Genomic DNA, 17788 nt, shown 5'->3' on the forward strand with positions numbered 1-17788 from the left:
ATGAGAGCACAGACAGTCGCCGGTCCCGAAACTCCTCTCCTCACAATCAATTATGGCCCAGACACACACATATGTAATTAGCTCATTAAGGCCATGATTCATTTTTTTTAGCTCATGTGGCTGAGCAGAGGAAATGGATATTACTTTCTTATTTTGTAATTAGTCAGAAATTTCCTCATTAGCTTTGGGATTATAATGAACAAATAGGTAAATGTAACTTCAATTAGCTCATGGTATAATCTATCCCTTTGAAGGGGTCTTTGTAAGTGTTTCTTCTGTCACTTTATGATAGGGGCACAAGTGCTGTCTGCATATTCTAATATCCAAATCCATGAAATGACATTAGACGAGGAATTAGCGAGAAGAGCTACTGTATTCGCTAATTAATTTTGAAAGACGTGAGGTTAGTGTCCCTTCTCTCTTTGCCTTCTATCATTTTTCTCTCTGCCACTCTTTTCTGCTCAATTATACCCCCCTCGCGGATCCACGTTGGGGATTGTAGATTTTTCTCTGTTGAACCACACACACCCTCCAGTCGCACGTGTGAACACAGGCCCACTCGTTCATCTCTCTTTAGTCGTTTCTCTCTTTCTGCTTCGCTCCCTTTGCTGCTAATCTCCCTGTGAATGGCTCACTCGTCTCACTCCCCCCCCCCCCTCTAAACCTCTCCTCAGCCCCGGCATGTGACTGTACTTTAAGAGAAATCCTTGATGTGGCGCCTGCAAGAAACAGAGATATGTGGATTTCCCCGAGTCTAGAAGTCTGTGTCAGGTCAGGGAGGAAGTCAGTGAGCAGGATGCAGTTTGAAATCATCAGCATATTTTAGGATTTGAGGACCCCATTCAGAGCCCGCTGAGCCCCTGCTTTACGTCTGAGTATAGCTGTCAGTAATACTCGGCACAGCCAAACTCTTTTGGAGCTTTGAGTACATTTCATGAAGATTTCCTTTATCCATATTTCACAAGTTAAAATGAATGTCTTACAATGTAATATATTTATGGTATTCTGGTTTATTTATGCCACTTAGGATCATGTTCGGAAAAACACTTCTTGCCTCATAGTTTTATGTACATTGCAAAAGCTATTAAGTTTTAAATCCCAGATTTTAGCATTCCAGGAAAACTGAGAAACCTTTGTTTGGGTTTATGCCATGCAACGTTTACGTAAACAGCAAAAAGTGTTTAACTTGTTAATCCTGGGCAGCAGGGACTTTTTATAAGTGTCTATTACAAAGATAACATTGTTGTTATTTTTGTACTTTTTTTAACTTCTTTTATAGTTTTTAATGTCAAAAAACAAAACCTCTCCCATTACCCCAGGCATCACTTCATTATCTTATTTGTTGTTTTAACATATTGTTCAAAAAGATTAGAGTCACAAACGTTTTTACAATAAAGTCTCATGGGTATGCTTGTTTTGTCATGCAGCGTGTCCCGCCTCTGGTGGTGACAGACCTGTTTGAGGACATAAAGGATGGCGTGATGCTGCTGGCCCTGCTTGAAGTCCTCTCTGGTCAAAACCTGGTGAGTCGCACGGTTATTTGTACTGCATGTGATTTGGCCACAGAATTATCACACTTCATATCCTCTGATCTCCTTGGATTACATTAATTATGAGCTGATATAACTCAGAACAGATTATTTTTGGTTGTTTTTCTCAAAATAATAAAAGTCAGTGCACCTGCTATAACTGCAAGAGTTTTTAACAAGGCCACAGACTGAATGCAGAGCATGTGAACTGGCCACAATAAAATGGAAATGTTTATTGATCGGTTTTATTAGGATGTTTGAATTGAACAGAAAAACCCAGATTAACAAGGACAGATCAGAGTTCACAGCACAGACAAAGACATCCCCACACACAAACCGCCTGAGGATTTTACTCGACCAATATTGCCTAAGGTCTAAGATGTCTGTCGTATTGATCCGAATGTTTATAGTCAAACGCGGCTCTGATTGAAACTCTTGTTCATTCTCATTGTATTAGCAAACGCAAGTAAAACAGGAGAAAATCTGGAATAATGTCTGTGCTTCCCGACCGTTATTTCCACACTGGTGCTAATCTTTTTTCATCCTCACAATGTGATTTTTTTCCTTTCCCTCTCTGTTTCTCTATTTCCCATTTCCATTGTTCTCTTTTTTCCCTCCAGCCATGCGAGCCAGGCAAGAAGCTAAAGAGGATCCACTGGGTTGCCAACATCGGTACAGCGCTAAACTTCCTCGAGGGTAGGAAGGTAAGAGTTCAGGGGTCTCTTTTTATGTTTTTTTCTTCTTCAGTGTTTTCCCCCTGCTGCTCAGCTATTGCCCTGTGGGTGCAAACATTGCATCCTGACCTTGTGTGACCCGTTTCCCCTTCATCCCCGCTTCTTAGTTTCTCCATCTTACCACAGCCCTCATTTATCCCCAAAGCAACATGCTCTGTTGTTCAAGGTTTAAAAATGTAAATAAATGAGCAGAAATCTGAAATTCAAACACAGACCTTGTTATATTCTGTCTGACATTGTTTATAATTTGTCATGTATTTGTTTGGCTGCCTTAGCAAAATATCAAAAATTCAGTAAAAATGTAATTATTGGACTTTTTAATCCACATATGAGGCCACACCACTTTGATTTCAGTATTTTCCAAGCCTTGTTGACTGAATTACTTTTAAAAATGCTCAATATGGTTTTGGATATAATCATTTAACTGCATCTACTGCCCCTCTGTGAGATTAAGAAAATATTTTCAAAGCTCCCACCAGCTATTCCTTAAATATGCATAAATAAAGCCATAAGCATGAGCTGGTGTCTGCAGGGATATTGATTTGTCTTCCTCAAGTGTGACAGGGTTAAACCATAAATCCTACACCATTAATCTGCAGTCTGGAGATGAGATGTCAGTGGGCACTCTGTGTGTGTTTGACTGTCTAAATCTCTGTGTGTGGAATATTAAATGTAAATATGCTCAGTGTAAATCTGATGTATGTCTAGACCATAGTTACATTTTGCTTTAGAGGGCAAATCGCTTTACTGCCTTGTTGACTATTGAAATGCTGTCATATAAACTTGGAGTTTCAAACCCATAGCAATAATGTTCATCAGAGATATGTTATTTTTTTTGGATTAATATATAAATCCTAAAATCTCAGAAAAAAGTAAAAAAAACAATGTTTTGTCAGACTAATATCTGACAACCTAAACATGCTTTCACTTTATTCTGATATAAATCAAAGAAAATCTGATCATTTCTTGCATTTCTGATAAGCTCGAATCAATCAAATTGGTGGCATCTTAGTTTTACAGTCGATTTAAACAATTTGCTAGCATAAATGTGTAAATAAATTGGACTTCCATTAATTCATAAGCCACAAATGGCAACAATAACAGCTGGATGCTGTGACGTCAACTGGATGGGAATATGTTTTCTAAACTGCTCTGCATGTTTTGTCAAGAGATTACTGCAGTATGTCTGCCAGAGCAGCTTCAATTGTAAGGGTTCTCTCTGCAAAACTGCTTTTGCTCAGACAGCTTTTTCCTGTGAAAGGAACTTGCTGATCACTTGCTAAAATGTGGTGCAAACTTCCACCTTTTTAAAGATAGCTACCGAATCCACCTTAATTTAGCTACAAACCTGTACTTGTGTCTAAAAATCTATTTCCTTGCTGTTCTAGTTCATAAAATCCCTTCTAAGGACTAGGGTTGCAACAAAAGCATTTGCTCTGGGATACTGGCTTCAGATAACTGTTATTAGTTACCATGTATAGTCTATCTATCCCTACCAAATGACTCTAAAAAGATAAGATCAGTTGGTGAAGATGATTTCTGAATGCACGCGTTGTTAAATTTGTAACAATTTGCTTGTTTTGTGGTTGTTTGCATGTTCTCTTATTTTGTGTTGAGCTTTCAGGGCCACCGTACAAAACACTTCTATTAACCATTCCACTTCACACCGCTGTGTCGAGGTGTTGGGATGACCTGCTGTGTTTTTCTAATATCACATCATGTATTGCATGTATTCTTATCAGCCACTATCCCACCCTGCCCTTGCCTGCCCCCAATCTCCTCTCCCATGCTTGTCCACATATATGGAGGGGCTTGTATTACCACATGATGACCTGTTGTGCTACAGTGCCACAGTAATATCACCCTCAGTGTGATCATATAGAATAATTTATCATATCAGTACATACAGCCCTCTCGTTCTCCCTTTCCTTGCCTCTCTCGATGTCAATCTCTGCTGGATATAATCCCTGCTGCCTGCGTAGTGGTGATATATCTCTCCTCCCAGCTAACCACTCAAGTTATCTCACCTCAGAGATGCTAAAGTATGTTTTTAATCAAACACATCTAAATGATGTCTCTCTCTCTTTCCATCTTCCTCTTTTCTTATCTGCCCTCCAGTCTGCCTACAGAGGATCTCCGGTCAGTATTCATTACGTTCCTGCACTGGTTTGTTCAGAACATGGCATAGATAGGGTCAAGATAATCTGCATTGTGGAGCATTATTCTCAAACTGTATTTTCTTCATTTTGTTTAAACATATTGTATGAAAAACACCAGAACTACAATATACCTAAGGGAAATTTGGTGTAACTAATCTATATGTAAGAGAAATGCAAGCAGATATACTGGAATTGATTGCATCTGTCATTAGAAAAGGTCCTGTTGTGACATATTGAAATATTGGATCTCTTGTTTTGACACAGATCAAGCTTGTGAACATCAACTCTACAGACATTGTCGATGGACGGCCGTCAATTGTTCTGGGGTTGATGTGGACAATCATCCTCTATTTCCAGGTAATATAGCCTTTAGATAGTATTGTAAAAAATCAGATAATTTTTTTAATTAAAGAACCAGACAAAACAAGGAGAGGAAATCTGTTGGTAGCTACATTTTGTGTTGTGAATGTCTATTTGAAATCACCACTCTAGGACTTCTCAACTGCCAATATTTAATCGTCCTGTTAATGGAACATCCTCAAACCAGGATCCAATATAAAATATGCAAGAAACTAAATTAGTTTTGTAAATTGGTCGAACTTATTAGGAAAGCAGGCTGTATGCCATCTTCTCCGATCAAGTTATATCCAGCAATTTAACTATTAAGCAATGTAAGATGAGACAAATCAATCATCTGAAGCTTCTCCACTGAAATCGAGCAGTTGCTACCTCAGGCATTACAGACATGAACAGATCAACACAAACTTAATCACAACACTAAAGACACTAAGCAGCATCAGCAAAGAGATCTTTGGTGTCCCAACTAACATACAGATATTAAATAAAGGAAATGTACAACTGTGGAAAATGAACTTATTCACTTAACTGACATTTTGATGTATTTCCTTTCACATTGACGTTCATGGATTTTCTGAGCAGCCTCAGTTTTGCCAGTAGAAAGAAGCTGAGAGGTAAATTATGTGTGGAACGCAATAAATCTTTCACAATTGAACGTCTGGCTAGGCTGAAGTTAATAATACACTTTGTGTTTGTTGTCCCATTTTATACATGATTAGTTTTTTTGCCACACATGGATGATACCATCAAGGCTGTGGGTTGTAAAATATGTCATCATTTGTCAACCAAATTGAAATGATGTACAATAATAGCTACATCAAATAAGAAGCCACGTGATGACTAATGTGTGTGTTTATACTTGCTGTGTATAACTGAAGGAAGTCAGCTGCAGGAGTCGCTTAAACCAAACAAAAGTCGATAATTAGGTCCCTACCATCACAATAATTTAGCTTAGTTTGTCTTAGGCAGGCATCACAATGAGTAAACAACAGATATAAGATAATTCTGGAGAAATTGTGCAGTTATGCTGCCCTGATTTCTTTATGGTTTCCCATTTTTTTCAGATTGAGGAGCTAACCTGTAGCCTACCAGCACTTCAGGCTGTGTCCAGCAGCACTTCTTCACTGGACAGCTCCACCAGCAGCACTGACACCACCAGCCCACCCATCAAGAGGAAGCCCCTCCCACCTGTGCAGGGCGGAGCCAGAAAGGCCCTGTTAAGATGGGTCCAGCACACAGCCACCAAGTATGTCACCTCCCTTAGTTAAATAAAAACTAAATGCGCAAAAGGAACCATATTGTGCTTTTATTTCTCCAACTGCTTCCATGTTGTGATTCTCTGTTCTTTGTAGACGTCTGGGCATTGAGGTGAAGGACTTCGGGCCCAGTTGGCGCACAGGGTTAGCATTCTTTGCCGTTATCAATGCCCTTCGACCCAATCTAGTAGACATGGAGCTTGTATGGAGGAGGCCCAACCGAGAAAATCTGCAGGAAGCTTTCTCATTGGCTGAGAAAGAGCTGGGTGTCCCTCAACTTCTCGACCCAGAGGGTAAATAAAGTTGCACTTCTTATTGACTTTGTCTTAACTTAACTTAACTTAATAACTGAACAGCTAACAATATATCCACAACATCATGGAGTCACATGAAAATTACATTTGCCTTTTCCTTTAGCTTGGCTATGTTGTATTTAATGGAAAACATCTTGCTCAAATAATAAGACCTTACTTATCTTACACATCATTTAAATCCCTGCCTTTTCATCATATGGAGCTGTTTCTCCCCCAGACTACATCGATACATTAGCAGGCATGTATCATAGCATCAAATGTGCACCTCAGTTTACTTCCAAACACCAGCTGTGCCCTGTCACGCCTGCCCTTCAGAATAAACTCTAACAAAATAAGCTTGACATCAATATAATTAAGGTCCATTAGGCCATGAGATTCAGCATGGTGGGAAACCTACAAACAAAACTTCGCCGCTGATCTTATATGCTGAAGGTTGTTTTCATTTGAGGCGGCAGCTATTTGTGAAAAGATGTCTGTGAAACATATTCTAATCAATTACAGTTATTTTCCCCTTTGAGAAAAAACTGTGGAAGAATGAACAGCTGGCCTTTACTTGATATGACTTCTGATTAAATTAATTTGCTTCCCTCCTTAGATGTTGATGTAGACAAGCCAGATGAAAAATCCATTATGACATACGTAGCTCAGTTCCTGAAGCATCATCCTGACAGAGAGCAGAGCGACGCAGACGGACAGCCAGACGAAGAGGTAACCAGCTGTCACATTTATCTCAGTCTGATTACGTCTTTCATTCTCTTCCCTCATTCTGCATCCTGTGTGTTTTGTCTTTCCCATCAGATGTCAAAGTTAGCATGTCCTTTTAACACTATACTGTTAATAGAAATTCTCCACAATTGGCTGTTTTTAGCTTCACAATCTGCAATACAAATCCTTTATAATCCTGTCCATAAATGTTGGTAAGGCTTTTTCAGTGCAGAGGACAGTAGTAACTTAATGTTTTCTACCTATCTGCTATTAACAAAGTGAAACTAATAGTAATTTGACTTTTCATGTGACTCAGGTCTGGCAGTGTCTAGCCTATTTTATGTCTCTCCTTGTTGCACATCTCTCTCTTCCTATCTCTCCTTGTCTTTGTCTCTCTGGTGTTTTTGTGTGGTGACTTCTTTCCTGTGGTTGTTGTGCGGGCCTCTGTCCTACAGCAGGGTCTTACTCCTCGCGATATAGAGGAAATGTTGCAGGTAGGTTAAAGGAGTAACTTCGAGGTCCCAGGGGCAGGTTTTCCATCATTTTCTGCAGTTCAATGCAATTAGCACCCATGCCGGTTCATGGTTTCCATATAAATGTGATTATGGTTTATTTATTTTTCTACTATTGGATTACAGTAGAACTGCCTACTGTACAGCGTATGGATGAGATTAAACATTGTTTTTTTCCCATGTCAAAGCTGAGCCTTTGGAGTAAATATTGGCTCTTTATCATACCTGATGTGATATTCCTGCCGTGGGGTTTCCGGGGCATGATAACAAAAGGAAGTCCGGTATAATAAGACATGATATTACCAATTATTAATGTTACCTCCCGCTATGGCTCCTGGTTTCCATTAGCATGACAATGAAAGCCTCTGGCATTGGCAGTGTGCATTGATACAGCATATTTGATGGAAAGCTTGCGAACAGAGGTTGCCTGTTTTTAAGGTGGTATAAACAGTGATGTGCTTTAAAGCCGCACTAACCACTCACTCTCTGTGTTACAATGTGTTTTGTTGTTTTACATCACTGATTATGCTTTTTGTAGTTGTTGTGTTTCACATCTGCTCTGGTATTTGTTGGCAGCTTTTGCTAACACGCTAATGTTTGTCCTGAATATTCTCTGTCATTGAATGAAGGTCAATTGGCTCTTGTGTTTTCACATACAAACAACAAAAGTGGTATTTGTTTAAAGATAAACAACTGAAAAACGGGTTGTAAAATGATTGGCAGAAATTGAGAACAATTTACCAGATACATTTCTGCTGCCCTTTTTTTATTAGTCAATTTATTGAACATGTTAACAAAGATTTTAAAAGGTAACAATACATAATCAAGTCTCAGCTTCTTTAAGTATCAGCTTAATTTATTTGAATGCTGTCGTAAAGAACAAAGTGATACCCTTACAGCAGCTGAAGTAAAGTGTTATACCTGAATAGAGTGAAAAGGAAAAGCTCTCAAACTGAATAGACAATCTGGCAAGCTTTTGAGCAGCATAGTATTATCGTCATGGTAACTTAAAATCCAATGAAATGTTAGTAGGGGGTCTCCGGCAAAGTACCCTGTTTAAGCTTAGTGTTTTGGCAGCTGTGGATTTTTGACATTTTGTCCTACAGGGAGAAGCAGAGGATTAGGAGAACGTGTTTAACTCTCCTCTCTTTTACCCTCTTCCTTTCATCAATCCCTCCAAAATCTATTTGGTTTATCACTTTTGTCACTCCATCTTTCTGTTTTGGTTTTTCATTTCCCCTTTGCACTTCCTAATTTCCATGTGCATCTTTCCACCCGTTGTTCACCCCACCACCCCACCACCCCTCACCCATCCCGGTCTCCTAGAGAGAGCAGCGAAAGAGCCTGAGGGAGCTCAAAATGTGGCTCAACCAGCTGGAGAGAGACGCTATACAGGCTCAGGAGACTGAGGGCAATCTCGCTCAACAGTACCAGGTTAGAGTGTGTGTGTGTGTGTGTGTGTGTGTGTGTGTGTGTGTGTGTGTGTGTGTGTGTGTGTGTGTGTGTGTGTGTGTGTGTGTGTGTGTGCACTGTTTAAACGGGGCACACTGGGCACAGACGCTCCTATTATTAGCTTAATCAGTGGCATTACACTGTGGGGATCAGACGGCAGCCGTCATATTTTTAGTCAATCTGGCTTATTCCGCCAAGCCTCGGGATACTTTCCATATTGAGCAGCATGTGGGATAGCCCCATTTTCATTACACATTATTCAGAGGAGAGGGAAACCTAAAGCCAGCAAAAGGACAGCAAACAGAGGCAGTTAGCCCCATATTTTATTAGGGTCTCATGGGGTATCAGTAGGAAGACGGTGTAACCCATAAAGGGAGCACTTGTTTTGTTGGCTGTATAATATAACGTGAATATTTTTGGAGCTGTGAATCATGAACATAATTTTTACTTTCTTTTCAGTTGTTCAAGAGTCTGCATGTCCAGGTGGAGATGAGGAGGAAGCAGGTGGAGGGAGCTCTGCAGTCCACTCAGAAGGATGGGATGCTGACTGTGGATCAGGCTCTGGTGAAACAGGCCTGGGAAAGAGCCTCTAATAGGGTGAGAGGAGCCGGAGAACGCAAACCTTCTCAAAAGTTTCCAGCCAGATTCGAACTACAATGTCATGGTTACATTTGGTTTTTAGAGTTGTTGTTTTTGTTCCATGAGCTGTACATTAACACTCCACTCACAGTGTTCCTCTGTTTGTCTCTTCAACTCCTTATTTCAGCTCCTGGACTGGCATCTGCAGCTGGACAGGTCTCTGCCGGCTCCTCTGGATTCGGTGGGGGCGTGGCTGCATGAGGCTGAGGGAGCTCTGCGACAAGAGATCACCATCCATCAGGCACACGATGTGACAGCTGCCACTGTCCACAGGGCTCTGGAGCAGCACAAGGTTAGCATGCAGACATACACACAGGCTAAATGCAAACAAGAGACAACTAGGATGGGTTGCTTGTTTCATATTTTATTCAGAAACACCACTAGCTTCTAAAATGTTCAGAACCTATTTTCTGTTTACTCTCTATAAATATTAGTTATTCAGAGTTTGTGTGTATTTACACTGTGCAGGATGTGCTGAAGAGCCTGGAAAGACACCAGCAGGTATTTCAGAGGATCCATAAAGACAGAAGTGTTGATGGAGTCCCTATTCCCCCAGACCAGCTCCAAGACATGGCCGAGAGGTAATAAAGAAGCCTTTCGATCTGATTTGGTAGGATTTTACATTCAGATTTTTGTAAGTATGTAGAATTTGAGGGACAAAGCCGTAGGTCTAATATTTTTGTGAATATTGTCTTTTTTAGGATGAACTTTGTTTCTACATCTTCTAGCATCCACTTGTCTAGAATGGAATTCCTGGAGAACAAACACCACATGCAGGGCTTCCTCATTCTAACCGAGTCCAAGCTCAAATCCTGGATCATAAAATATGGCCGACGAGAGTCCGTGGAACTGATGCTCCACAGCTACGTTGTAAGCTCAGGCTTTGTTTCACTCTATACATTTTGTGCTGACATTTTAAATGACTCTTTAGGGTTCTTATGCTGATCTTGAAAGTCAAGAAAAGCATAGAGAGTATATTCCTCTATTGTGTAATTTAAGATATTATTGAGTCAAATGTTAAAACAATATTTCATGCTATAAAATATTCCCTGCTAGAGTGCATAATGCAGGATTACTAGTTTTTTTGCTGTATATCTATTAATATATCACTGTCAGCATGTATTTATTGATTTTCTATTTGTTTCTGTCATCAGTCATTTGTGGAGAAGCAACATTTCTTTGAAAATTACGAGGCATTGTTCCAGTCCCTGAAACGGTCTGCTGAGGCCTATGTCAATGCTGACAGCTCAGGTGAGAAATCACAACTTTAAATACATTTTTGCGAGCTTTCTCTTTTTTAACTTAGAACTGTTACATCATTTCATTTAGGAGCTGCAGATTTATTGCTATATTTTGATCATTATTTGTTATATAGTATCCTGAAAGTTATATCTTGATCTTGAATGCAGCAAAAAGGGACCTTGAACACTTTTTCCTGCATTAGATACAGAATTGACTGTCACTGGCATGAGAATCAAATACTTGGCCAATGAAGGTATTTAATCATTTCAATGCCAAATTTACTTAAAAATCCAATATTGCAGTGAGGCAGCTCTGCTCAGTGATGCAGTGATTAAAGCCACGTGATTGCCCACATTGGTCCAATGCAATTACAGATATAACAGGGATAGATATCACGGTGTGAATGTTATGCTTGTTTGACACAATCTAGATAAATGTCAACTTTATTCTCCCTTGTCAACTACCGCAAACACCAATGAGGCTTTCTCTTCCAGCAGCTCAGTCTGCCCCTGTCTGGTTTTTCAGCTTGGTAGAAGGGGAAGAGTCTGCAGGCTACAGCTAAATGAGGTTCCTCCACTCGCAGCTCTCAGTGGGGAATACGACCCCATTTGCTAGTTAGGGGCTGCTCCACTTCTGCAGGTCTCTGGGCGCAAACTGAGCAAGCCTGTTGGTTTATTAAGTTTCAGGGTTGTGCTGCTTTAGGGTATGCAGAGCGGAGACGTGAGGTATGGAGAGAAATCAGGATATCTGAGGCTTGATTGGTCAACCCCCACAAATGAAGCGCCCCCCCACCAAAACCATACCCGTATGAGCCATGCTGGTGGTTAGCAATTTCTGCTCTGATTGGCTGGATAAGAGATAATTCAGATATTTTTAGCAAACTGATAGTAGAGCAGGATAAGGGGGGTTTGTATATAACAGTGTAGTAAGTTCTGATTAATGTGTATTTGAAACTGGACATCTATATTTGGTGAAGTTATTCATCTTCCCCACACTCGCTGATGTAACTTGTTGTAAAGAACTTGTGCTACTTGAATGTGTCTGGTGTACCTTGAAATGGAAATCTAATGCAACGATAAGACATCTCCCTGAAGAGGAAGTTTTTGAGGTCAGCGATGTGTCTGCAAAGGAATGTAGCTCCATCAGTCTCTTTCCCTGAATGTATACCATATGTTTGATGCTCTGACCATATGTCCGAACTCTCAAAGTTATATTATCATAAGCTTACATTAGCGTATATGTGTATACTTGTCCAACCAGGCTTATAAAAAATAACGGTAATGAAAGATCAGATGTGTTGTTGTGACAACAAATGAAAAGCAGGATGCTAGATTATGCAAAGCTTAGTGAATAAGTAAAATGACTTTGTTTTGAGAAGAGGGTAATGTGAACACTACTTACACTTTTTGTATTGGTGAAAATCTTCTCAAAAAACAGTAATTCTCTAGAAATACTTTTGAAGGAGTTAAAAAAGCACCTATCCGAACTGCTTTGAATTTCCGCATTGTCTTGAAGAAATATAATTATTTGAATTGACGTAAAGTTGACATTGCAGTTGTTGTTTTATCCCTCCCCTAGTGGATGACGGCGACATGGGAGTGCGCAGGTTCATGCGGGAGGTGGTGACGCAGTGGAGGAGTCTGTCCATGGAGGTGCGCAGCGTGAGGAGCATGCTGGAGGAGGTGCTGTCCAACTGGGAGAGGTACAGCTCCACTGTGGCCTCCTTACAGGCCTGGCTGGAGGATGCAGAGGAAGCCCTGAGCCAGCCGGAAAACACAAAACGGGTATGAGGTTCGCTCTTAATTTTGTAGGAAACCACACAACACTTTTACCCTTTTTTTGACGAGATTAAAAATCCTCTCAGACGATATATTCATTTATTAGATGGACTCAGTAGTAGCAATCAAATCCACGTCAGCCCAATTTCAAGCATTTGGTCTTCTAAGTGGAATCCTATTAGCGGTCTCCAATCGAGTATCAAATGATCTCCTTGACTTACAACAAGCCACTAAGGATATACCAGTTGTCGCATCTCCATGGTTACCTCAGATTCCCATCCCCACCAAGGATTAGACGGCTAATTACCCCAGTTTCTCTTTATTGTCCTTTTGTGTTTCTCCTTATGAATTCATTTCTTTGTCCCTTTCTTTGATTAGATTTCTTTGTTTCTTTCTTTGACACTCGTTCTTTGTGTAGTTCTTTGTTCCTCTTAATTTGTCTCTGTTTCTTTTTTGTCTTTCTAACGAGTCTGTCTCTCATGCAGGAGTTTTTTAGGGATCTCAGTCTCTGGATGGATCAGCATGCTGCCATGAACGACGCGGGAAATTTTCTCATTGAAACATGTGATGAGACCGTATCGCTGGATCTCAAGCAGCAGCTCCTTCTCTTGAATGGACGATGGAGAGACCTCTTCCTCAAAGTCAAACAAGTAACAAACATGTTAAAAATACAACTTGAAATACACTATGTCAGAGAAAAGACCTGGGTGGATTTAACGATGTTCATAAGTTGGCATTATGTATATTCTGTCTTTTGTTGCAGTATGCCCATGCAGACGAGTTGGAGAAGTGGAGAAAAGACCACCTAAAGGCCGTGTTGGCCCTCAAAGAGCTGCTGGACACAGCCGAAGTCAAGCTTAATGTTCCTGTCCAGATATCTTTCCTTAACGTTAGAGCCTTTCTGCAGGACGTGGAGGTGAGAACAGCAGCTTTTGTATCATATGGTAACATCAGAAGAACAGCACTGATAAGCAGGGATTGTTTTTGATTCAGCTTATACGATTACATTATAACTATTACATTTCCTGCAAGTGTTTTAGGTCCATAGAATATCAGTACTAGTGCCCAACTTACTAACTTGTTTTTCGAAAGTGATTATTTTTTACTGTCTAGTCAGCAGTTAAGCTCTGAGAAAATTGAGATGATTTAGGATAATTTCATCATCCTCCCCAGTTGTATTTGACTTCCTTGTGAACTTGCTTTCTGAAACTTTTGCTAAAGAGTCGCTGCTAGCTTTATCTCCCTGCTGTTTTTAAACTAGGATCTTCAGACAACCTTTGTTGTTGTTGTTATTGCCAAAAGCTGTTTTGATGAAAGCGCTTTAAATTTAAGGATCTCTAAGTTGACCCTTTGCCTCCACGTCTCTTCTCAGAATACCAAGCAAAAGGTAGTTGCCATGGAGACACAATATAAATTGGCAGCCCGCAGTGCTCAGCTCCTTGCCAAGGATGCGCCACAGGATGAGGCTGCCAGGGTCATGGCAACTATGGCAACAGCCAAAAGTCAGCTGAGTAAGGTTGGTATCATTTAAGTAAGAAAAATGAGGTATTGCACAAAAAGTATCTCAAGTATTTCATTCAAAGGAATTCAATTACCCCTTACTCCTCCTTTAACCTTCTCAACACACCCTTAATTTGTTTTTTTGGTCTCCAGGTGAGAGAGCGGTGTCCTTCCCTTGTGAGGGAGTGTCATGTTCTTCTGCCGTTGTTGGAGGAGATGGAGAAACACATCAATGCTTTCTACCAAGCCCTGGAGCGAGCCAGTCGCATCACCTCTGCCGCCAGAGACGCAGACACACAGAGCCAGGCCCAGCAAAAACAAAAGTGGCAGGTAAGATATGATGACAGTGAAAGTACTGACCTTAAATGGTTACCAGGAAAAAACCTGACTGGTAAAAGTAAGATTAGGTTTTTCTTATTTTAGTAGTTTTGATCATCATTATGCATCAGTTTAATAGTTAAACCACATAAATCATGGACATTTCGGGTAGATTTATATTCATTTAAGTGGTTAACATTACTTGTTTATTGGTGTCTTCTGACTTGCGGATAACATTTGTGAGTGTTTTTTTTTTATAATTAAAAGGAATGATGGCAAAATATAGAAAAAAGGCTGTAAAATATAACCATATCTGCACTGCTGTGTGTCTATTTTAGCCACTACATTACCATTTCCAGGTTATTTATAATACATTTGTCTTCGTCGTTTACAATCTGGTTTTACTATAACTATTTTGTCCAATTGGAAGAAAATTGCAGATTTAAAAGAAGTATTTTGAATATTCAAATACACCGGTGTTAATGCATTTCCATATTTGTTCTTTTTTACACTTTCTTCAGGATTTGTTAAACCAGCAGCAAAGCTGTAAACGCTGTCTGTCAGTGATCGAGAGGAATCACCACGCTCTGCAAAGGGCACTCTCCTCCAGTAAGGTGCTCCGAAACTTCGACCTGTCCCTGCTTCAGAAGAGAGTATCTGAAATACAGAGCTCAGCACAGGTAAACGTGAAACAGACACGTTCGCACACCAGAGTGCCACACAGACACTGCATTACCCACAACGCTGGTTACACTAATGAGATTACAAGAACATCAAAACACCCGGTTAGGCAACAGTGCAGATAGGACTTACTCGTGTGTCTCACTGCAACATAAGACAAATAATGTAATTACACTGTATCACCAAAGAGACCAGTAACAATCACCTACTGTCCGTCCTCCCAGGCTTTGCTGAAGGAGGTGGGGGAATGGAGGAGGCAGGAGGAGGCCAACAACTGCCTGAGGAGGAGGTTTGAGGAATCAAGACAAGAGTTGGAGAGAGTGCTGAAGAAAGCTCAGGGCTGCTTGAGAGAGACTGGAGATGCTGAGGAATTATTGAAGAAGCACAGCGTAAGATCAAAACCTAAGCTGTAAAGAAAGGCAAACGTGAAGCTTATCCGTCAAGAACAATATTGGCTGCTAAATCTTCTCTGGACCACAAATACCTACAGTTTTAGACCCTATAATTTCCACTCACATTTTTCTTCACAGGATTTCTTTGGGCAGCTGGACCAGCGGTTGCTGAGCGTGTTCTTGAAGGCGTGTGATGAGCTGACAGACATCCTTCCACAGGAGGAGCAACAGGGTCTGCAAGAAACTGTCCGCAGGCTGCACAAACACTGGAAGGTCAGGGGTCACCGTGCTTTAACACTCTCACTAATTACTGTACATCTCTGGAGGCGCTTAGCCGATACTTCATTAACTTAACCAGGGAGCCCTTTGCCTTTGATAGAGTTCCCTCCAGTCTGTTTCCAATTAACCTGTACTAGTTAGATTAAAATGTAACCCTCTCAGTGTTTACTCGCTGACTCTCTGGAGGATATTTTGTCTTTGAGGATGATACAATATGAGCCTGAAACTCATGTTTATTATACCGTTTATCTTATCTACCATGTCTGTTATACCTTGTCTTTTCCACAGGACATCCAGAGCGAGGTACCGTCTCATCTGCTCCGTCTAAAAGTGGAGGTGGAGCGGAGCAGAGTGGCTGTGATTATAAAAGACTGCAGAGCAGAGCTGGACAGAGAAATGCAAGCTCTGTCTGGCACCTGCACCAGTGAGCGAGTGATCAAAGAGCACAGAGTGAGCCCCGGATTTCGAAACTTAAAGTAGATTAAACCAGGAGTGAGAGTGAAACAAAGATATAATCACTTAACGTCATCTTCATCATCACTTTGGAGTCTCCTACATTCATCATTCTTGTCTTTCTTATCTGCAGACTTTTTTCCGGGAACGCAAACCTCTGACTCTCTGCGAGAAGAGGATTAGAAACATGGAGGATCTGTGTCACAAGTTACCTGACAACGACCCGGCTTATCGAACGCTAGACTCCACCAGGAGGACTGTAGAGGAGGTTGCAGAGCAAATCAAGATCACCTATCTCAAACTGGAGCATCACCCCGATAAATGGAAAGAGTGGAATGATAGGTAAAGATCGAGAGAAACTCAAAGACATGACAGTATCTGGAACTTCTTAAAGTCTGACATTTTCATTACTGGAGGTGCTTTGTTCCTTTTTCTAGGTTCTGTGAGATCTCTGATTGGCTCTCATCCCAGAGGAGGCAGGTGAGGCTTTTGAGAGAAACAGCAAGGAATTCCAGCCATCAGGAACAAGTCGATGCTGCTGTTCAGGTATATTTGCTGCTGTAGGCACAGAGATGATGGGATGATTCATGACTGCTCAGTCTTACTAACCTGCATTTCCTTTTGTTTGCCTTAACTGTTTTTTCAGACTCTACAGGAAGCAGTAGATGCCCGAGAGGAGAGCCTGTTGTGGCTTAAGAGCCGTCTTGCTGGGCTTTCTGAGGTTAGCTCTGATCTAGAGGTCGAGAGACAGAGAACAGCCGTGGTAAAACTCTCAACTGACCTGCGGGCTCTATGCTCTTCACTCTGCCAGGTATTCTGAGTTATTCCGGATACTGAAGTGTATCTCTTGTATTTCCTTCTTTCTTTCTGATCATTTGCTTCCCTCATTCACAGTGGGGTGAGGAGGGCTCTGCTATGTTCCAGTACGAGGAGCTGAGGGAGGAGGTCTGTGGCGCTCTCGACGAGGTCCTGAGAGTGCGAAGGGAGGCGGAGGAGCAGATCAGCAGCATCCTGGATGCTGAGGGGCTGGAGGAGGCCAAACAACTTTATCTTATTCACCAGGTGTGTGTACTGTAGAGGCAGGAAAGTGGTCACATGTAAACATATTAAAACCAATACTTAAGAGTTACTTCACTCCCCACCGCTGCAAAGCAGATGGTTTTGTCCTCTGACATGGTGTTTTCCGTCTATGTGTTTGTTATAGCACCATCTAAAGCGCCTGCATACTAACAGGAGAGAGGCGGAGCTTCTGGTGGCCCACTGCCGCCAGCTGCAGAAAGGCGAGGGCCTCAGTCAGTCTCTACATGAGCTGGAGGGAGCTTTCAGAGATGTCGACCACAAATCGGGGGCGAAGGAGCAAAACCTGCAGGTATTTTGAGCCTGGTGTTTTCTCACGTGTGAGCGTGCTAATGTTAGCATGTGTGAGTGTCCAACACACCCCTGCAGACATCATTGATTGATCCATATATTGATTTTTTAATTGCATGC

At 41.2% G+C, this 17788-nt stretch overlaps 1 protein-coding gene across 1 annotated transcript in view; it reads left to right on the forward strand.

Moving 5' to 3' along the window:
* syne1a (spectrin repeat containing, nuclear envelope 1a) overlaps nucleotides 1–17788 on the forward strand; it is a 114093-nt gene that overhangs the window by 6787 nt on the left and 89518 nt on the right. The window contains exons 3-30 of the mRNA XM_063901626.1: nucleotides 1428–1523; nucleotides 2150–2233; nucleotides 4382–4402; nucleotides 4687–4779; nucleotides 5844–6025; nucleotides 6132–6328; nucleotides 6945–7057; nucleotides 7510–7548; nucleotides 8893–9000; nucleotides 9478–9615; nucleotides 9785–9949; nucleotides 10126–10238; nucleotides 10359–10527; nucleotides 10812–10908; nucleotides 12478–12683; nucleotides 13163–13327; nucleotides 13441–13593; nucleotides 14050–14193; nucleotides 14331–14507; nucleotides 15017–15175; nucleotides 15401–15565; nucleotides 15707–15841; nucleotides 16136–16297; nucleotides 16434–16642; nucleotides 16738–16846; nucleotides 16947–17111; nucleotides 17195–17362; nucleotides 17505–17669. Coding sequence (XP_063757696.1) covers nucleotides 1428–1523; nucleotides 2150–2233; nucleotides 4382–4402; nucleotides 4687–4779; nucleotides 5844–6025; nucleotides 6132–6328; nucleotides 6945–7057; nucleotides 7510–7548; nucleotides 8893–9000; nucleotides 9478–9615; nucleotides 9785–9949; nucleotides 10126–10238; nucleotides 10359–10527; nucleotides 10812–10908; nucleotides 12478–12683; nucleotides 13163–13327; nucleotides 13441–13593; nucleotides 14050–14193; nucleotides 14331–14507; nucleotides 15017–15175; nucleotides 15401–15565; nucleotides 15707–15841; nucleotides 16136–16297; nucleotides 16434–16642; nucleotides 16738–16846; nucleotides 16947–17111; nucleotides 17195–17362; nucleotides 17505–17669 — 3897 coding nt within the window. The remainder of the gene's footprint in view (nucleotides 1–1427; nucleotides 1524–2149; nucleotides 2234–4381; nucleotides 4403–4686; nucleotides 4780–5843; nucleotides 6026–6131; nucleotides 6329–6944; nucleotides 7058–7509; nucleotides 7549–8892; nucleotides 9001–9477; nucleotides 9616–9784; nucleotides 9950–10125; nucleotides 10239–10358; nucleotides 10528–10811; nucleotides 10909–12477; nucleotides 12684–13162; nucleotides 13328–13440; nucleotides 13594–14049; nucleotides 14194–14330; nucleotides 14508–15016; nucleotides 15176–15400; nucleotides 15566–15706; nucleotides 15842–16135; nucleotides 16298–16433; nucleotides 16643–16737; nucleotides 16847–16946; nucleotides 17112–17194; nucleotides 17363–17504; nucleotides 17670–17788) is intronic.

The sequence above is a fragment of the Eleginops maclovinus genome, chromosome 15 (assembly GCF_036324505.1).
Source record: "Eleginops maclovinus isolate JMC-PN-2008 ecotype Puerto Natales chromosome 15, JC_Emac_rtc_rv5, whole genome shotgun sequence".
Lineage (NCBI taxonomy): Eukaryota > Metazoa > Chordata > Actinopteri > Perciformes > Eleginopidae > Eleginops > Eleginops maclovinus.